Consider the following 20241-nt stretch of genomic DNA (forward strand, 5'->3'; position numbering starts at 1 on the left):
ACCACCATTGGAACAATATCAGATGGCGCTATTGAGGAAAGGAATTGGCGGGGGCAACCAAGGATGTCATACATGCAACAGATCACGAATGACGTTGGATGTAAGACATACGTGGAAATGAAGAGGAAGGCAGACAGAAGAGAGGAATGGCGCTCTGCTGCAAACCAACCTCAGAGTTGAACAATAAAAGAAGAATAACAAGTAACAGTACTTACATTTTGACAGTTGTCATCTTTTTCATGTCAGATGTTGCCTACCATACCCTCTGCAGAACTCCAGGCTCTATGTTCCCCAAAAGCTGATGACTCCATTATTATTCTCCCAGCAGTCAAAGATCTACCACTGTAGTACTTGACCGAAGGTGAAGTGAAGGTCTACACCAGCTCTCTGACACCTCTACATACAGAATCTGCCATCAAGATCCCATCACTATGATTCAAACTGACTTGCAGTCCCTCCTTAAAACCTCAGGCCCCTCACAAGGACTAACACCTCAATCTATAGAACTTCTTACCCAACCAAAACCACTCACCCCCACCTTTTACCTTCTTCCTAAGATCCACAAACCCAATCATCCTGGCCATCCTATAGCTGCTTGCTTCAAAGTGCCCACCGAATGTATATCTGCCTTAGTTGATCAACACCTGCAACCCATAGTACAAAAACTCTCCTCCTTCATCAAAGATACCAACCATTTCCTAGATCGTCTGAAATCCATGCAGAGTTCCCGGGTCATCACATCCAGTCCTGGTGCTACTAACCCCTCCACAAAACAACTTCGGAGTACACCACACCCCTGGCTTGTCACCACTGATGCCACCTCCCTCTATACTAACACCCCCATGTACATGGTCGGTCTGCTGCTGAACATTTCCTCAGTCAGTACCCACCTGATTCTAAACCTTGACATCCTTCTAACTCACCTTAATCAACTTTATACTTATCAACACCTACTTCACCTTTGAGGGACAGATATACAAACAGATCAGGGCTACGGCCATTGGAACCAGGATGGCTCCTTCCTATGCTAAACTTTTCATGGGTCACTTGAAATGGGCTTTCGTGGGATCTGTAAGTCTTCTGCCCCTGGTTTGGTTTAAGTATTTAGATACATTGATTACATCTTTACCATATGGACTCATGGTGAGGCTGACCTGCTAAAATTACTAGAATCTCTGAATACCTTCTCCCAATTAAATTTTACATGGTCATATTTCGAATCCCATGCCACTCTCCTTTATGTTGATCTCGTCCTCACTGAAGGCCAGCTACACACTTCCAGCCACATTAAACCTACCAACAAACAGCAGTACCCACATTTTGACAGTTGCCATCCTTTCCATGTCAAATGTTCCCTCCCACACAGCCTTTGTATCCGAACAAATATGTTTGCCTTGGATACCAACTCTTTACAGCAGTACACCACCATTCTCACCTCAGCCTTCACTGTAGGTAATTACCCCACCAGCCTAGTTCAAATGCAGATTTCCCGGACTATCTCATCCAATCCTGGTACTGCAAATCTCTCCAAAATAAAATTTTTGAGCACACCACTTGTCACTCAGTATTATCCTGGTCTGGAATGTGTTAATCAGCTACTTTGAGAGGGCCATGACTTCCTAAAATCATGCCCTGAAATTAGATCCATTCTGTCTGAGATTTTGTCCACCACACCTAGAATAGCCTTTTGTCACCTTCCCAATCTCCACAATATCCTTGTCAGACCCTACGCTCCTTCTGCCCCTATCTCTCTATGCTATGGCTCCTATCCCTGTGACTGTCACCACTGCAAAACTTGCACTATGCACCTTCCTACCACCACCAATAGAAGTCCTGTAACTGGCAAGCAATACACTATCAAAGAGAGTGCCACCTGTGGAACAACGTGTCATGTATCAGCTGTTACGTAAACACTGTTCAGCCTTTTACATCGGCATGACTATCACCAAATTATCGGTTAAGATGAATGATCATAGACAGGTGTACACTGTTGCAGAGCATGCTCTACGACATGGCAGTTGTGACCTTGGTGCCTGTTTCACTACACACTCCGTCTGGATTCTTCCCCCAGACACCTGTTTTCAGAACTCCACAGGTGGGAACTGGCACTACACCTCCTTAGTTCTCACTACCCTCCTGGCCTTAATTTACATTAATTTCTTCTGTCTCAGCATTTCTTCACAGTAACTACTACTTTCTTCACTCCTTTTTAGTTTTCTACATCTTTCATTTTCATACGTCTATTTTCCACCGTCCCCCTCCCATCTCTGTTTTGTACAATGCACTTAGCTTTTCACTCTTATTAAATTGTGCACAAAGTTTTAGCAGTAATCTCTGTCTTGCATATTACCCCATCTTCCAACTCCACCTTTCAGCTCTCAGGTTTTCAAATCTCATTGGTGCAGTCCCCAACAATCTGTGTTTTTCTTCTCATCCCGTACAGTAAGTTTCCCCTGACCAGCGGTTCTGAGTGACTTTTCCAAAGTCTACCACTTCTCCTAGACCTCTGAAGTCGTTTTCCTCGATCCCTCTTCCTTTCCCTTCAGCCCTTCTGCCAGACGGAGCCATAGGCTCCGAAAGCTTGCATAATTATAATCTTTTTTTATATGCATGTTATGCTGCCATTTGGTGAGTAAATTTTTCATCTATACAATTACATTATACTGTCAAAAATTGATTGTTTTCACTGTTATGTCTTCACCTTTTTATGTTATTGGGTCTCTACAAAGAGTGTTTGTCAATGTCATCCAGGCTATCAATGCCTTGCACCACCAAAAAAACCTACCGGTTTGACAGACATTCATTCCCAAATGCCAGCTGGATACATTTCACACAGAATCTGATTGTGAACCATTGCTCCATGAACACCACATCGCAACTGGAACCAGACAGAGATTCACGTAGACATGTGTCATAAGTCTCTGCAAGCTCGGAGGAAACAGGGTGCCCCCCCCCCCCCCCCCCTCTCTCTCTCTCTCTCTCTCTCTCTCTCTCTCTCTCTCTCTCTCTCTCTCTCTCTCTCTCTCTGTGTGTGTGTGTGTGTGTGTGTGTGTGTGTGTGTGTGTGTGTGTGTGTGTGTGTGTGTGTGTGTGTAATAGCAATCTTGAAGCATCTTCCCCCCCCCCCCCCCCACCCTCTATGCCTCTATGCCAGTGACACAATATGTGTTGCTAGTACTATCTATAACTGCTGTGTTTTGAAAAATATCGGCTTTGCTAATGATAATGTAGCTATCTAGGAAGTCCAATAACAATGACAAAAATTTAAAATGACTGTCATTTCTTAGTGCAATAACTATCTTTATATGTCTCTATTCTGTGTTAAAACATTAAACTAGAGGTGCATTTTTTGTTGTGCGCCAGTTACAGTACCTGAAGAATGAACACTTCCGTCCAACGAATAAATCTTGAGCTACCCATATAATCAGTGCCATTATGCACTCTAATAGAAGGAATACCATCAAGTGGACGTCCATCAATTATACTTTTCACCCTGAAAATAAAAAATGAGGAATATGGTCATAGTTTGCTCAGTTACAAACTTACTATGAGCTGCTTTATTGTACTGCTTACGTAATTCGATTTTTTAAATTTTCTAAGCCATTGCAATATTGATTCACTCATTCCATACCATGGTTAATTGCATGCTGAACTATTTATACCAAATAGTTTAAACACATTATATAAATTTAATTCCTGAATGAATTTGTTATTAAACTTGCTGATAAGTTAAAACTAACCAAACAAAATATACAGTACAACTTATGAAAATTTTAGCAAGTAGGGGAAAGGTATTATCAAACAGAAGCTGTTAGATGGGTTGTGTTTGGAGAGTGCAATTGGAAGAACATTGCTCACAAAAGCCAAGGGTTGAGGTTGGATTCTCAGTGTGGCACAGTTTTAATATGTGAATAAATTTCAATGTAATTTTAAGGTTAACTCTACATTAAATGGTTGTGAAATAGTAGCACCCTAAATGAAGGCACATGCTATTATTTGCTTGACTATAAACACACACTTTTTTTTGCTCTTGACACAATTCCTCTCCCTCTTGGCAATATAGATATGGCACCAAGGGGGAGGGGGTGGGTGGGGGCAGAAGGGGGGGGGGGGGGTTATGCACTGTGACACAGATTCCATGTGAAAATGTCAAACTTTAGGCCATGCAGCTGGATGAGTGAACCTGTATGTGAGTTGGAGGAAACCAAGTGCATAACGAATAATCAGACTATTTCTACTGAAGTACTGTGATGTTCAAAATCAAACTTTAAGTTGATTCATTCTTTGCTTGATACAGCCAACATAGAGAAAACCACCTATTTTAAAACTGAAAATCTCTTAAAGACATGTTTCAGTTTTCTTCTTCTAGTGGAGTGCTATCCTACTCAAAAGAGCTGGAGCACGAATGGCATTGCTGTCATTTACATTCCTTGTAAATTACAATATTCAGTACAAAAGACTTATTTGTGTATTTTCCACAGTGTAACTATATGATAACACATATTTAATAAACTTACTGTATAGATCTATGGCATTGAGATTGTCCACCACTAAAATGTTTGAGAGATTCTCATACTTTATTTCATAATCCATCTTCCAAATTGTATTAATCCTCCTGTACATTCTACTGATAGTGTTTCATGCAGAGGCAATACAATGAAGGGAAACAACACAAGACAAAAATTATTTTTATCTACTCTATATCAAACTCGCATTGTCCTTAACTACAAAACAATACTTTTTGCATCCCAAAACTTGTAACCAATCTCATGTGACCAAGTAATCCATAGTTTCCATGTACCCTAGAAAAAGGGTAAAGTTGTTAAAGGTAGATCTGAACATGAAAGCATTACCATTTCATCATACGAAATGCTACAAATTCGTATAGGTAGACCTAAAAGTTATTGTCCCTAAGTGTTTAGAAGCAGCGATAACATTCTGTCCATAAATTAATGACAGAATACTTCAACCAACAGAGAATGAGTAAAGATGCAAAGATTACTTGTGGACCTAACAACAGCCATTAAAGCTCTCCTGAATGTGCAGTTTTATAAAATCAGTAAAACAACATTACTGGATCACCTATTTGTCAGCAAATATTAACTGTAATATACAAAGTCTGTAATAGACTTCTAGTAGTAAATTATGCCCACAGTTCAAAGCTTTACACAGGAGTCTAAACTCTGACATTCGAGTAATGAGGTTAAATACAATTAATGGGTTTTTAATTTGGTATAGTTAATTAAATGCAAACAAAATATAATGATAAAAGGCTGAAACAGTAAAAATCATTATTCACGGTATCTTTCTGTTGCTGCTCTAGCTAAGCAAAATGATGCATTACAATGAATTATTATATACCTACAAATCTTGTCTGTCAAATTTGCCGAACTGTTATTTCACTTTTCATTTCCATGTCTAAAATGCTTGCATAGGATCCAGTGCAATGTTAGTACTGTGAAATGCAGTACCAAAAACCAGTCTATCATTTAAAAAAATCAATTTCTTCATGGGGTTTATAATGGTGGACCATTATAGCAACAATAGTACAGGACAAAGAACTGTGGAAGAAGTCTGGAGAAGCCTTTGAACAACAGTGAGACACTAATTGCTAGTAAGAAACATAAGAAATAAACATATAGAAACAAACATACCACTGGATGTCATTGCTCATGCCCTAGGTTAAACTCAAACCGTTAACCTTCAGTTAATTGTAATATGCATGATGCTGATTGTAGATGGATGACTGTACCTAAGGTGTTGGCATAGGCATTTATGACTTACGTCACACACAGTAAATTGATCTCACATTCATTTATCCTTGTTTTCTAGCTGATAATGTTGAAGGTGTCGAACATATGGGCTGTCCTCCAATGGGGGCCTAGCTGGAGCTGCACAGGTTTCAGCAAACACGTGCAGTGTGTAAATAAAGTGACCTGCTATACATATGCGTCACGTATCTGGCATATTTATGATGTTTGAGGTAGCCTGCATCCATATGACTGCAATTAATTGGCATTGTTATCAGACTCTAGCTCTAAACGCAATAAATTCATGTATTCCAGGCAAACCAACAGTAGGCTGAAATACATTACATGTTGCATTCTGTACACATGTTTTCCGTTTCTTTTTGTTTAAGAATTCAACGGTGGACACGTAAGGGTTACTATGGTTCATATTCTCAAAACTGGCATTTGAGAATAGGCTAAACAATCGTTCACTGTGTTTTATCATTATCATCATCATCATCATCATCATCATCATCACCACCACCACCTCCACCACTCACTCACTGAATACGCTAGAAGACAACACAAACACTGTCTGAAAAACACCGTACCTTGGACAAAGTTCGAACTGGCGATCTCCATCTTACCACCTTATTTCCATCTGCAACAGGAGGTCAAGAAACAGAAATCATATCTTTGTTTAGATATACAAGTTCTAAAGGATATGGCCTGCTATAGACGCTAACCACTGGCATTTAGAAACTTTACAGTAGAAGTATAAACTAACTGTTCAAATTTTAGCAAGTTTCTTAAACTCTAGTTCAGAGGGACATGCACAGACAAAATCATCCGTATCACGAGTGGGAGTTGAATCCATGACCTACAAAAAAGCTGGTTAGTGTCTTGGCCAACTTGGCCTTCAAAAACCAGAGCCACATAGGTTTATTGGAAGAGTTAAAGCAGCAAAACGTTTTGAATAGGTCTTCCTTCAAGCTGTCACCACTGCCACTCCTTTGACAGAAGTATGCTTACTTCTTTCCAGGCATCAGTATGCGAATTGTAAACAGAAATCACATTGTGGGAAGTCTGTTTGCAATAGCTCACTGGAAGCATACAGTTTGAGACAAAAATTGTTGTTGTGATTGAAAAAGGCAGCTTTTCAATTTGAGATTTTGTCAGGTGGTATGGCGTGACACCTCCTCCTGCAAAGAGGCAGAGGAGGAATTGTGGTGAATAAGGCACTACCAAAAGAGTTTCTGTCTTAGGCAGGAAGAGACTCAGCACAAGAGGAGAACACAGAGCTTGTGAATAAGACCTGATAGCTTTCATTCCTAAAAGCGAACCAGTTTTGATGAGTGACCACCTGAGGAAAATATTTTATACTAGTTGGCATTCCCAGAGATCCATCTGATCGTGGTATGGTAAAACGTAATTTTCACTGATGAAAAGGTGTTTTGAACCTGTAACAATGGTCAAAGAGTGGTTCACAGACCACAAGCAACAAGACATCGTGACGAATACATAGGAATGGTAGGAAGTGGGCAGCGACTGGTTTCCTGCTACGGCTGGGTTTCTGTGAGAGGAACAGGAGTACTTCACAGAGCTGGAAGAACTCTTGATAGAAGGCAGTATACCTATACACAGTGTGTCATAATTAATGGCGTAAGTAAATGCATACAGTTTAAAGTACACAATCCTAGAAGTAAAAATGTCTATTAAACATGGGCTCTAAAATGCATACCTGAAGAGCTATGGGCACTGCTTCATCTTCGATATGGCAAAACATCTCTTCTACTGTACTCTTTGCTTTCCATATTTTGAGAGGTGGTAGTATTGACCAAAACAAAAGTCTAGTACACAGGGGTTCTAAAGTGCATACCGTAAGTGCTATGAGCACTTATTTATCTTCACTACTGTGAAATACATCTCTTTTACTTAACAAATGTGCATAGCTCTTGAGACATGCATTTCAGAGGCAATATCTACTAGATTTTTTATTTTTTTTTCATACTGCCTCCTATCAAAATATGGAAAACAAAGAGCTTGCAGTAGACAAGACTTATTTTCCAGTATCAAAGCTGAAGTAGTGCCCATAGTCCTTCAGGTATGCATTTAGAGGTCATATTTACTAAACTTTTTGTTTCTAGTACTGTGTGCACTGAACTGTATGCATTTACACCATCAATAACAATGACACACCCTGTATAGTTAAGCACATGATGCTGCCTTCAATGCAAATACTATAAAGCAAAGGAGAATTCACTTTTGAGGAAGATCAGTCCCCTGTATATAAGTGTACATTCATTAAGCAACAGCTGTCCAACATGAGCATTCAGGTCACGGACTGGCCACGACAGGCTGCCGATACAAATCGGATGGAGAACATGTGGACTGAGATAGCACAGTCACTGTGAGATATCTGGTAATGATACCTACTGGCTATAGCTGACACCCTTTGGGGCTGCTACTTGATGCCCGGGATGAAGTTGACTCTTCTGTCAATTCCACCTGACACCTCACGATACCATGCCAAAACACACAATAGAAATAATGGGTCATTCTGGACAAGATATCAGAGTACTGCCTACATTCTATTTTAATTACATGCCCTTTTGCTCAAGTTTCCATGTGAGCAAGTGGAAGTTCACTTTTCTGCAGAAAAGAACTGAACCAAGATAATACAACATGAGTTAATTTTCCTTTAAGTTACATTTTTAATTGGAATAAGTTTCTTTTCAACAAATTTTTTGAATCTTTCCTTTCTCTCTAATCTGATCTCAGTCGACATACTTGAAAAGTAATAAATTAAGAGGGACTTTTTTTAAGGCTACTTTTTGTTACTTCACATGCATCTCTCTCTTCCCTTTTCTTCCAACCACTTGCATCCTCCCACAAATATGTAACAGATTTCTTCTAATATTTATTCATCTTTAATTTTCCCTCACACTTGCCCCCCTCCCCCCGCCTCTATCTCTCTCTCTCTCTCTCTCTCTCTCTCTCTCTCTCTCTCACACTCACACACACACACACACACACACACACACACACACACACACTCACTCACTTTTGTCTCACTCACTTGCCTGTCACTCCACCCTCACAAAATGAATAAACAAATAAAGCATTTTTGTTTTCTTATAATGTCTCCCTCTACCTAAACCCTTTTGTACTTTCCTCCTCTATTATTACTCACAAAACCAATGAAACAGTTTTCTTTTCAATCCTCTGTTTAATTGCCCACTCACTGTTCTGAAAACACCCTTGCCTTATCCCACTTCTTTCTGCCATAAGATAAAAGGACTGTTACGTACTTTTCTATAAGATGTATTTTTCTTGTTTTTATTCCACGATCAGATGGATCTCTGGGAATGCCAACTAGTATAAAATATTTTCCTCAGGTGGTCACTCATCAAAACTGGTTCGCTTTTAGGAATGAAAGCTAGCAGGTCTTATTCACAAGCTCTGTGTTCTCCTCTTGTGCTGAGTCTCTTCCTGCCTAAGACAGAAACTCTTTTGGTAGTGCCTTATTCACCACAATTCCTCCTCTGTCTCTTTGCAGGAGGAGGTGTCACGCCATACCACCTGACAAAATCTCAAATTGAAAAGCTGCCTTTTTCAATCACAACAACAATTTTTGTCTCAAACTGTATGCTTGGGCATGGACATTTGTGAGCAGATTTCGACTTTCCAAGTGATGTGGTGATTAAGTGCAGAGGTGCGGGACATTATGGCGGTAGCCGCCAGTAGGGATGACTGGTCAGGAATTTTGTAGTTCAAAGTAGAGATGTGGAAAGTGGGTATGCAGAAGTTCTTTATCATGTTGTCAAGTTCTTCCATGGCAATTACAACTGTGGGGTTGCTAATCTTGATATCCATTTATCAACCCATTACATTATATTTATGTGACTCACAATTTTTCATTTAAGCCAGAGCTGATCAGTAACAGTATGTGCAATAGCCACCAGAAAGATCGCGGGAGGCGCACATCGGCACGGCGCGTCAAGGACGGTAGTTGCCGCAAATAGAGTCCCGTCCACCAGAGGGCACGCGAGAATTCGGCCGCGACCTCTGCCAGCGGAACAACAACAACAACAACAACAACAACAACAACTCAGGCAGCACGGGCCGTGCCCAGTCAGTTCACATCGGGCATGCCTATGAGACAGTTCCCAGTCTACTCTGAAGTGCGACAGAAAAAGTGAACCGTGTTACTACACAATTGGTGACGAGTAGGGTCGTTCTTTCGCGTGTTGCATCATCGTTCCGGTTTCGCAGCTTATCCACGGCATGGAGGATTTAGTGCGGGTTTTGGTTGAGCAGCAGACGGAGCTCATGGCCACCATGAAACAAGTGCTTCCAGCGTTGCTCTCCACGCTGTCTGCTCCAGCGCCGTTCCCTCCTCCCTTTCCCCCGTATGACGAGACGGCGGAGGATTGGAACGCATATGAACATAGCCTTCGGCAGCATTTCCGGACGTTTCATGTTGCCGATGCGGAGGTATGTCGTGCTCTTTTCTTGTCTGGGATATCTCCCTCGCTGTATCAAGTTTTGCGGCAGCTAGCGCCATTGCAGGAACCCTCGTCCTTGTCTTTTGACTCATTGTGTTCATTACTGTCTTCATACTATCACCGCCCCACGTATGTTGTGGCGGCTAGGGTCGAGTTCTATCAATGCAAGAAGCAGCCCCATCAGTCTTACCGGGCATGGGCCACTACCCTGCACGGTCTTAGTCGCAAGTGTCATTTTGTCATGGAGCAGTCGCGTGAGTCGTATGGCCACGTTATGGTGCGCGACGTCATTGTTAGTTCGGCCCCTGATAGTGAAGTCCGGCAACAGGCCCTGCCATTAGAAGACCCTTCCCTCGAGGAAGTCCTGTCCATTGTTCAATCGTATGAAGTCTCTCACGCCGCCGGTCAACAGTTGGAAGCGTGGTGCGCCGACGCGGCGGTTCAGGGCGGCGCGGCCGCGTCCACTGCGTCCGGGGTGGACGACGTGCGAGCGGTACAATCCGGCCGTTATGGCCGCTCCTGCACGGCACGTAAACAGAGTTCCAGACGCCGGCCCGTTACCGTCCTGTGCGTCGTGCTATATACATCACGATCGGTCGGAGTGCCCCCAGCGTAGGGCCGTTTGTCGCAAATGTAATAAAAAATGACACATTGCTAAAGTTTGCCGCTCAGCCTCGAAAGAATCGAAGGAAGCAGTTACAGAGGACATTGACGTTGACATTCAGGAGGTTTCATCGGGCCAGGCTCCTGACGCATCGGCCCACAAACTCACCGATTACAACTGAAGTAGATACGGGCGCGGCAGTTTCTTTGTTGAATGCACAAACTTACTACGACCTTGGGTCGCCCCCATTGGCGCCAGTTTACCGGCGTCTACGCGGTTATGGTAAACAGTTCATTCCCCTACTGGGTCAATTCACTACCGATGTGACTTATAAATCAATCACTCGGCCTATTACTTTTATTGTTGTCAGTGATGCGAGCTCCGCTAACCTTTTTGGCTTGGATGCCTTTCAAGTTTTCGGGTTTTCTATCGCTGACACCATACAGTTGGTCTCCGAAAACGTTCCCTATCAATCATTGGAATCTTTGATCTCTGACTTTCCAGATATCTTTGAAGAGGGCCTGGGGCGTGTTTCAGACTTTGAAGCTCACTTAACGTTGAAGGCGTTGGCTCGCCCGCATTTTCTACCCGTGAGGCAGATCCCCTTGGCTCTCCGCCCTCAGGTAAAAGAAGAGCTCGACCGACTGACAGCCCTAGGGGTCGTCCTTCCCATTTCTTGTAGTGAGTGGGCTTCGCCCCTCGTCATTGTCAGGAAACCCTCGGGAAAATTACTCCTTTGTGGCGATTTCAAGGTCACCATTAATTCCCAATTGGTGGTGGACACCTATCCTTTGCCTCGTGCTGATGAATTGTTCTCCGCCGTAGCGGGAGGCCAATATTTTTTGAAAATCGATCTTTCGGAGGCTTATCATCAGATACCTCTTGATGAGGACTCCAAACGGCTGGCGGTTGTCAACACCCAGTTTGGCCTTTACCAATACCAGCGGTTGGCCTTCGGAATATCCAGTGCCCCGGCGATATTCCAGCGTTATCTTGAGCACATCACGTCGACAATCCCTCATTGTATTAATTACCTGGATGACATAATTGTCACGGGCCGCAGCACGAAGGAACACTTGCACAACCTTCGCACCCTCTTTCTCAAATTCAGGTCCGTGGGCTTGTGTTGCAACCTGCGTAAGTCAGACTTCTTCCAACCGTCCATCGAGTATGTGGGCTACATAATCTCTCGGCACGGCGTCCAGCCGCTATGAAGTTTGGTCCAAGGTATCGTCAACCTTCCGCGGCCCGCTTCATTGAAGGAGTTACAAGCTTTTTTAGGCAAGATTGCCTATTACCACCGGTTCATTCCCAGGGCTTCCACCATCGCCCACCCCCTGTACTGCCTTCTGCGCAAGGGTGTCCCTTTTGAATGGTCGCCTGCATGCGAGTGAGCGTTCACCTCATTGAAAGGCCTCCTCACATCAGCGCCGTGTTTGGCTACGTTTGACCCCCATAAGCCGTTGGTCCTGGCTACAGATGCTTCGCAGTATGGGGTGGGGGCGGTCCTGGCCCATTGCAACGCAGATGGTCCCGAGCAGCCACTGGTGTTTGCATCTAAAACTCTTAGTCTCGCACAGGCCCATTACTCCCAGGTGGAAAAAGAGGCTTTGGCCATTGTCTACGCTGTTACCAAGTTTCACCCTTTCTTGTACGGCATGAAGTTTCAGTTAATCACTGACCATAAGCCGTTAATATCGTTATTTGGCCCCGCCTCTCAGATTCCGGATAGGGAGGCCCAAAGACTACAGCGCTGGGCCTTGTTCCTCTCTAAGTACCATTATGACATTCATTTTCGCCCTACCGGACAGCATGCCAACGCAGACACTCTTTCCCGTCTTCCGGTGGGCCCGGATCCTAAGTTTGATCGAGAGGAGATTATGTGTTTTCATTTGGATGTGGCATCCCGCCAAGCGGTTGATGGCTTCCCGATCACTAGTTCTAGAGTCGCCAGGGAAACGGCAGCTGACCCAGTTCTCCGGCAAGTAGTTCACCTTATTCAGCAGGGGTGGTCATCCCGACCTCCAGGCCGGGCCTCGGACCCTCTACGTAATTATTTTGTTCTATGCGACCGCTTCTCCGTCTTGGAAGGAGTTCTCCTTCTGGCTACCGATGATACAGCTCCTCGTGTGGTTGTTCCTGCAAGTTTACAGAAGGGAGGTCCTCACGTTATTACATGCGGGGCACTGGGGTGTTTCCCGTACTAAAACCTTGGCTCGCAGACATGTGTACTGGCCCGGTATTGACAGAGAAATTGAGCACTTGGTGGCCGCCTGTTCCCAGTGTGCGAGCCAACAGGCATCTCACAGGTCAGCGTTCTCTTCATGGCCATCTGCAACCCAGGCATGGGAACGTGTTCACATCAATTTTGCGGGCCCGTTTCTCAATGGCTTTTGGCTCATTGTCATTGATGCTTATTCCCGATTTCCATATGTGGTTCGCTGCTCCTCAACCACTTCAGAAGTTGTAATCCAGGCACTAGCAAAAATCTTTTCTGTGGAAGGTCTGCCAGTCACCCTGGTCTCGGACAGTGGACCTCAGTTTATTTCGCAGACCTTCCAGGATTTTTGTAGGCGCTTCGGTATTCGGCACGTTTGCTCTCCCCCCCTTTCATCCACAATCGAATGGGGAAGCCGAGTGCATGGTGCACACATTTAAGACACAGATGAAAAAGTATGTGCACGAATTTCCTGCGGAGGAGGCGTTGACGTTTTTCCTGACGGCATACCAGACCACACCTATGGGAGAACGCAGCCCTGCAGAGCTCCTCCACGGGCGCCAACCCAGGACTCTGCTGCACCTCCTTTGGCCCAGTCCTCGCCAGTCTTCACAAAACGGAGTATACGGCTTTCCACCGGGTATGTCGGTCTGGGCACGTGGGTTTGGTCGCAATCCACGTTGATACCAGCGGTGGTCCTGAGCCGCAATGGCCGCCGGCTCTATACCTTGCAGACGGGGGACCGGGAGGTACGTCGTCACCAAAATCAGCTACGTCCACGTTTGGGCACCCACCCTCCGACCCCTCGGGCACCGGCTTCCCCATTGCCGGCACCTGTGTTGGTTTCTCAGGGGATGCTACCACCCCTCCCCCCTGTGATTCCGCCGCACTGCGATGGCTCTCAGCCTTGGCAGCCTCCAGTAGCTCCAGCACCGGCATCGCCATCGTTCACGATGCCCCAGTGAGAGCCGGCCCCCCTCGCAGGCCCGGTTTCTCAGCAGGCTGGTTCACCTGTGGTCGTCCCTTCCCCATTGTCCCCGCCACTGGGTCTTGCCCCTCCCAGGGTGGACCAGGATCCAGAGTTCGACGGCCTGACTCCCGTTCTGTCCCAGGTTCTGGTGGTGGGACGACGGGGGCCTCTTCGTGTGGGTCACTTCCAGCCGTATTCAAAGGTTCCAGCTCGAGGGTTGGCAGACCCCCTCGACTCCAGCCTTCCAATGGACGTGGAGGTCATCACTCCTGCACGACGCTCCACCTTCCGACGCAGTGAATCACAGTGGCTTCACCCCCCCGAAGGAGGAGGAGTGCAATAGCCACCAGAAAGATCGCGGGAGGCGCACATCGGCACGGTGCGTCACAGACGGTAGTTGCCACAAATAGAGTCCCGTCCACCAGAGGGCACGTGAGAATTCGGCCGCGACCTCTGCCAGCGGAACAACAACAACAACTCAGGCAGCACGGGCCGTGCCCAGTCAGTTCACATCGGGCATGCCTATGAGACAGTTCCCGGTCTACTCTGAAGTGCGACGGAAAACGTGAACTGTGTTACTACAGTATGAGAAGTCAGGTTGATATTACCAGGACCTACCTTGAATACAGTATACTACCTTTACAATAGCCTCCAAGAGATCTGACCAATTTAGGACATGCTGAACACTTTATGAGGTGAAATAAAATGTTTTCATTCATTAAAACATTATAGCTACAAGGTAGTTATAATTAAGCTTTTGCTACTTGAGTCAGTGTAGACAGAAAACTATTTACAGTTTGGGTACCCAACTTTATAGGAACGATGTTCAGACTGTGCACTGCAGGATCTGCGTTGTTAGGAGTGTTAAGTGTCAACTTTCTGTTAGGCACCGGTACTGGTACGACAATGCAGAGATGAATCACATGCATCAGTGTGCATTACAGTTGCAGTCAATCAACATGGGTCTGAACAAGGTGAGAAGGGCTTTACAATAGTCCAATCTGCAAACAACGGTGGTGCGCACATGTCGAGGCACGAATGGGAATGACATTGTTGATGATTCCCAGTGACAGTTGCAGTATGCGCACAGACATGCTTTCTGCTTAAATTAAGTGTATATCCTGCAAATTATGTCTCTTGCTTGCTTATGCAGATTTATCACTTACTACCATCATCAGTGACGACAACTCGCAACAAATGAAATAGAAATTCACTAAACAATTCACCGAGATCATGTTTAATGCTCGCATTAGTTACGGCATTCAGAGCAGAGCACTGTACTACTGAATGCTGATTGGCTGTTGGAGTATGCGTGATGTAGGTGCACAGAACAAGCCTAAACTCAACCGCTGCCATTCATGACTCCAACTATAGTGAAGTTGTTCTATCAAAACAACGGCAATAGTGCTACTGCTCTTCGTGAGTACTGATGCATTAAAGGAATACAGAGAGGTCCTCTTTCCACACTGGGGTTGAAGAACATGATTCTAAAGTTCCTATTAACTGGTGATTTGGGAATTGCTCCTGGGAGGGGCCAATGGCCAATTGCTACACAAATTGTGGAAGAAGTTACTGCTGGCACGGCTGAAACATGGGACACTAACACATGTTGGAAGATGAAGACGAGTGTAGCGAGGGAGGTAACCAGCATCCCACCCAAGATGTTTTGGTAAGCAGTACAGCAATCTGTAATGTGGTTCCACACTGTTGTGGATGCAGATGGTTATCACATTGAATAACATTTGTATGCTAGAAGGTAAACATGGTTCACAACTAAAAAATGCTACCCCCTCACATGGAAACTAAAATGTGTTTCTTTCAATGGTTTATTCATGATTTCTCTTTCACAGGCCCTTACAAAAATTTCCACAAAATTTCATTGTCCTACGATCATTTGTTTTTCATGGGGTTCCCCTAAAGTAGAAAAAGTTTAATCGTAACTACCCTGTACATCTCTCCATCAGTGCATTTAGCCTGAACAGAGAACACTATTCACAAAACACAACATTAGACTACATCCAGAAACATAATTTACATTCCATTCACATGCTGTGGGTTCAAGGTGGGGTGATCACCTGGAACCATTACTTATTTCTTCCAGAACAATGTCTCAGTCTGCAACAGGTGAAATTAAGTTGTCTACCTACTTAAGAGATTGTTCAATGGCACTCAGTATTTAATGAGATTATGCAGTCACAAAAAATTTAAATTTTGTTGGCTGAAGCAGAAAAATGCTGGTATTAAGAAGTGTATAAATGCAGGGGTTTTGTAAATGCTTCACCTTCAGATCTAAAACATACTGAATGAAGGTTATGAGAAGACTTGCACTGCAGACCTTTTTTTAAAAGATTTCATTGCCAATTTTCAGTCTGGCAGTTTAAAAAGCGAGGAAAAATGCAGATGCAATATACTAGTCCTACAGCCAGCTTAGAACCCACAGCTGATAGAGAAATCGCTTTAGACAGCAGCCACATTACCACTGCGCTAGCAAGCCACTGCTGTGTTCACTGATTGGTCATTGCCATAGCAATGGCTAATATAGATAATTTGTGATGTAAAAGTTTGTATTTTCTCTGCGGAACCATCTTCCTGGACTCAACACCGCAAGTTTGATATCCTGATGTTGTACCTTATATGAAATTCACTACAGTTATTTAATGAAACTAACAAGGAAAAAACAAATGAATTTACTGGGGTAATTCTGTGTCACTACAGGAAGTAACTTGTCAATCACAGAGCTGCCAAACAGGTTATGCAATGTTGCCAATTATTCTAGCCACAGAAACATTATGTTTTCCTGAACAGGCCTAAAAGTGATGGGCACAGCTTACATCTCAAAGGTATACTGCCATATTGAACCAGGACTGACATATCAAAAGCATTGGCCAATGACTTTTACTCTCACTTGTGCAACTCTGCTTAATGGCTGGAGCACAGATACTAACAACACACTAATGGACCGACTGTGGGCTTTAAATCACAAATCAGTAGCTGTCACAATTATTCTTGTTTTTCCATTATTAAGTGTACTGTAAACCGAGAAGCTCATTCACCAAACATGATTCATTTTTAGAAGTGCCTGTAGTGTGAGCGAACATCTTTTGATCTTTACTGACTTGAAAAATATATTACTTGGGAACACTGTCATTGGCACTACTCCAAAACAGAGGAATACAAATGTGAAGATAACGACAGAGTATCGAGCGCAAAATGTGAACATCCACAGAGAAATCTGTAAACTACAAACATGCAATGAAATGATTCACCATTAACGAAAACTTGCTGCAAATGCATAAAGAAATTAAAGCAGGGAGAGTAAAAAAAGAGCACAGTATCCCAACAGTACAGTCTTTAATATTTCATTATGAACTACAACAGTCATTCAGTCTATAATAACGAGAAGAACGAAAAAAAACTTCTACCCACAATGTTTATAAAACATCTATTGTCTGATGCTTTGTTCATCAAAGCAAAAATCTTCTGATAAGTTAGCTATTCAATTTTCAGTATGCTTATGACGGAAAGAGATAGAAATAGTAGTAAGGGGTTCATTTAGTGGAGCATGGCGAACATTTGCAAAGCAATGCCTTGTAGCCAGTGCTGTTTTTCTTTAGTTTATTGCCTTTTCTTAATTTCTTGTCAGGTGATTTCCTATCAAAGACTTACCTAGGCCATCACAATATTCATATGATAATCAGTGAGGAGCATATGCTACAACAGACTACTATGTTATGTGGAAATTTGGATAATAAGGTAGCACTCATTCTTTGCTCTCAGATTTGAAACATTTAACATGATATAAAACATGTCATAAAGCCTGTCAACTGTATGGGTTTAAAAACTCCTTCAAGCTAGCCCTTAAGAACATTTACTTGTCTGCAGATATTATTGCTTACCAATTCTTTTTTTAACTGAAAAAATTTGGACACGTAACTAGTGCACAACCACAGCGACCAATAGACACAAAAACTAGTGAGCTCCAAGATCATACCACCATGGAAAAACACGACAAGTCATTGTGTAATCCAAAAATTAAACAAATATATATCGCTAAAGTCCCAGCTAGCACCCTGAAATGGCAGCAGAAATTTCAACAAAACAAAAAAGCATGTCAAACAAAATAATGTCGTTTATTTACAGTTTAACAAGCCTTAAAACAACCATTGACTCCAATTGCTATTTATGTGCTCTACAAGGCTGCCTCTGCTTAGTTACACAATCTTCTTCCACTTCCATACACAATACTTTGAAGAACAAAACTTGATGTACCAGTCAACACTGGGAATTCCCACCATCAAGTCAAGCGCTTGTGCACTAAACAACAACACTTGCCTTCACATGTCAAATACCAGTGATGAGATTGAGCACCTGCACATAGAAACAATGTATTATTGTAGTCTTTCTGTTCTCAAAATGAGTTTGGCCAATCCCTATGGCTCCCGAATGTCAGTTCTGATAAAATTATATACTACTGAAATAAATACAAATACACTTGGCCACTAGGACCTCTCTTCCATCCCCAACAAGTGACAATAACTGACTCGCTGTTTCCTGAAGTTCCTAGAGGCCCCTGGCACAGCAAATTAAATATTTTAAGATTTATGAATTTTCAGGAATTAGCAATGTAGCTACAGTTTGTTTGGCAGCCATCACTACTTGGAGCTACTGCCATAATCTCTTGCACTGCTGCAGTTAATCACAACATGAGTGCAGAAGATGGAAATTACCAACGAACATCCATGCCTAGGCACAGGGACATACTTACAGTCCTTCCAAACTCAAAATGTAGATAGACAGAGGGAGACATTACAAGAAGTAGTATAATTTCAGCAAAAAATGTTTGATTTTTTAAATTAATTTTGGGAGGGTGGAGTGACAGGCAAGTGAGATAAGCATGTGAGACAAACAGAGACATGCAAGAGAAATTAAAGGTGAATAAATATTAGAAGAAATCTTTTATATATTTTGGGAGAATACAAGTGGTAGCAACAGAAGGGAAGAGAGAGACAAATTTGAAGAAACAACAAGTAGCCTTAAAAAAGTCGTCCTTAATTCATTATCCTTCAAGTACGTAGGCAGACATCAATTAAAAGAGAAATACAAAATTTAAAAAATATATATTTAAAAAACTTATTTCAATTAAAAACCTAACATAAAAGAAATACAAATTATATTGTGTTATCTTGGGTTGAGTACTTGTCTGTAACCAAGTGACCTTCCACTGGCTCACTCTGACAGAAAGTTGAACAAAAGAGCAAGTAATAAAAATAGCATGTTTTTCTAATATCTTGTCCAGAACCCCGACTATTCCATCATGCATCTTTCCACAAAATCTATGAGGCATCACATGTAATTACTAGAAGAGTCTACTCTGTCCCAGATGTCGAGAATGCTGTCCTTAAGACTGTCAGCTGTAGCCGGTTGGTGGGCGTAGCATTCACACTGTAGACTAAATCACACTCTTCAATATATGGGTGTACTGTCTGCTATCATATGGGTGTACTGTCTGCTATCAAGAGTTCCTTCAATTCTGAATAGGAAACCTATAGCTGCCCACTACTTCTTCTCGATGCTGCATATTTTTCAGAATGTCCAGTCCCTTGCGATCAGTAAACCACTTTTGAACAGTTTTTACATGTGGAAAACAACATCTCATCCGTGAAAATTATATTTTTCCACATCGTTTTCAGGTGGAAATCTACGAACACCCACTGGTAAGAAACTTTTTCCACTCTTAGTTCCTGTTTCACAGTGGGTCTTCATGCATGCTGTTCAGCTTTCCTTAATCTTTAGTCAGCGGGTCACTGGCATTGAGGAAGTTTGTCTTTCATTGCAACCGGTTCACATTTAGGAAGAGACGTCGTCAGCTCTTATGCACAAGCTCTCTGTTCTGAAGTGTGCTCTCTCTCTTCCTGCCTGATCCAAGAATTCTCTTGGTAGTACCTTTTTCCAACTCATTCCCCAAACATCTCTCTGCAATAGTAAATGGCACGCCATGTCACTTGCCAGGATCTCCAATTGAAAACCTACCTCGTGGCTAAGACACAAAGGTTCCACAGGTTGTAGGTTTGAATTCTGCCCATTATCTTGTATTGAGTGTGTGTCCTTCAATACATATTTGTGAATTAGTTCTTAAGAAACTTATCTGGATTTGAAAACATTGCTGCCCCCCCCCCCCCCCCCCTACACACACACACACACACACACACACAC

At 43.1% G+C, this 20241-nt stretch overlaps 1 protein-coding gene across 1 annotated transcript in view; it reads right to left on the minus strand.

The window, feature by feature from the left end:
• The window catches only part of LOC126471471 (zinc finger FYVE domain-containing protein 9), a 429993-nt gene that overhangs the window by 10889 nt on the left and 398863 nt on the right, over positions 1–20241 (minus strand). Inside the window, exon 18 of the mRNA XM_050099668.1 lies at positions 3372–3492. Within this exon, the coding sequence (XP_049955625.1) occupies positions 3372–3492 (121 nt within the window). The remainder of the gene's footprint in view (positions 1–3371; positions 3493–20241) is intronic.

The sequence above is a fragment of the Schistocerca serialis genome, chromosome 3 (assembly GCF_023864345.2).
Source record: "Schistocerca serialis cubense isolate TAMUIC-IGC-003099 chromosome 3, iqSchSeri2.2, whole genome shotgun sequence".
Lineage (NCBI taxonomy): Eukaryota > Metazoa > Arthropoda > Insecta > Orthoptera > Acrididae > Schistocerca > Schistocerca serialis.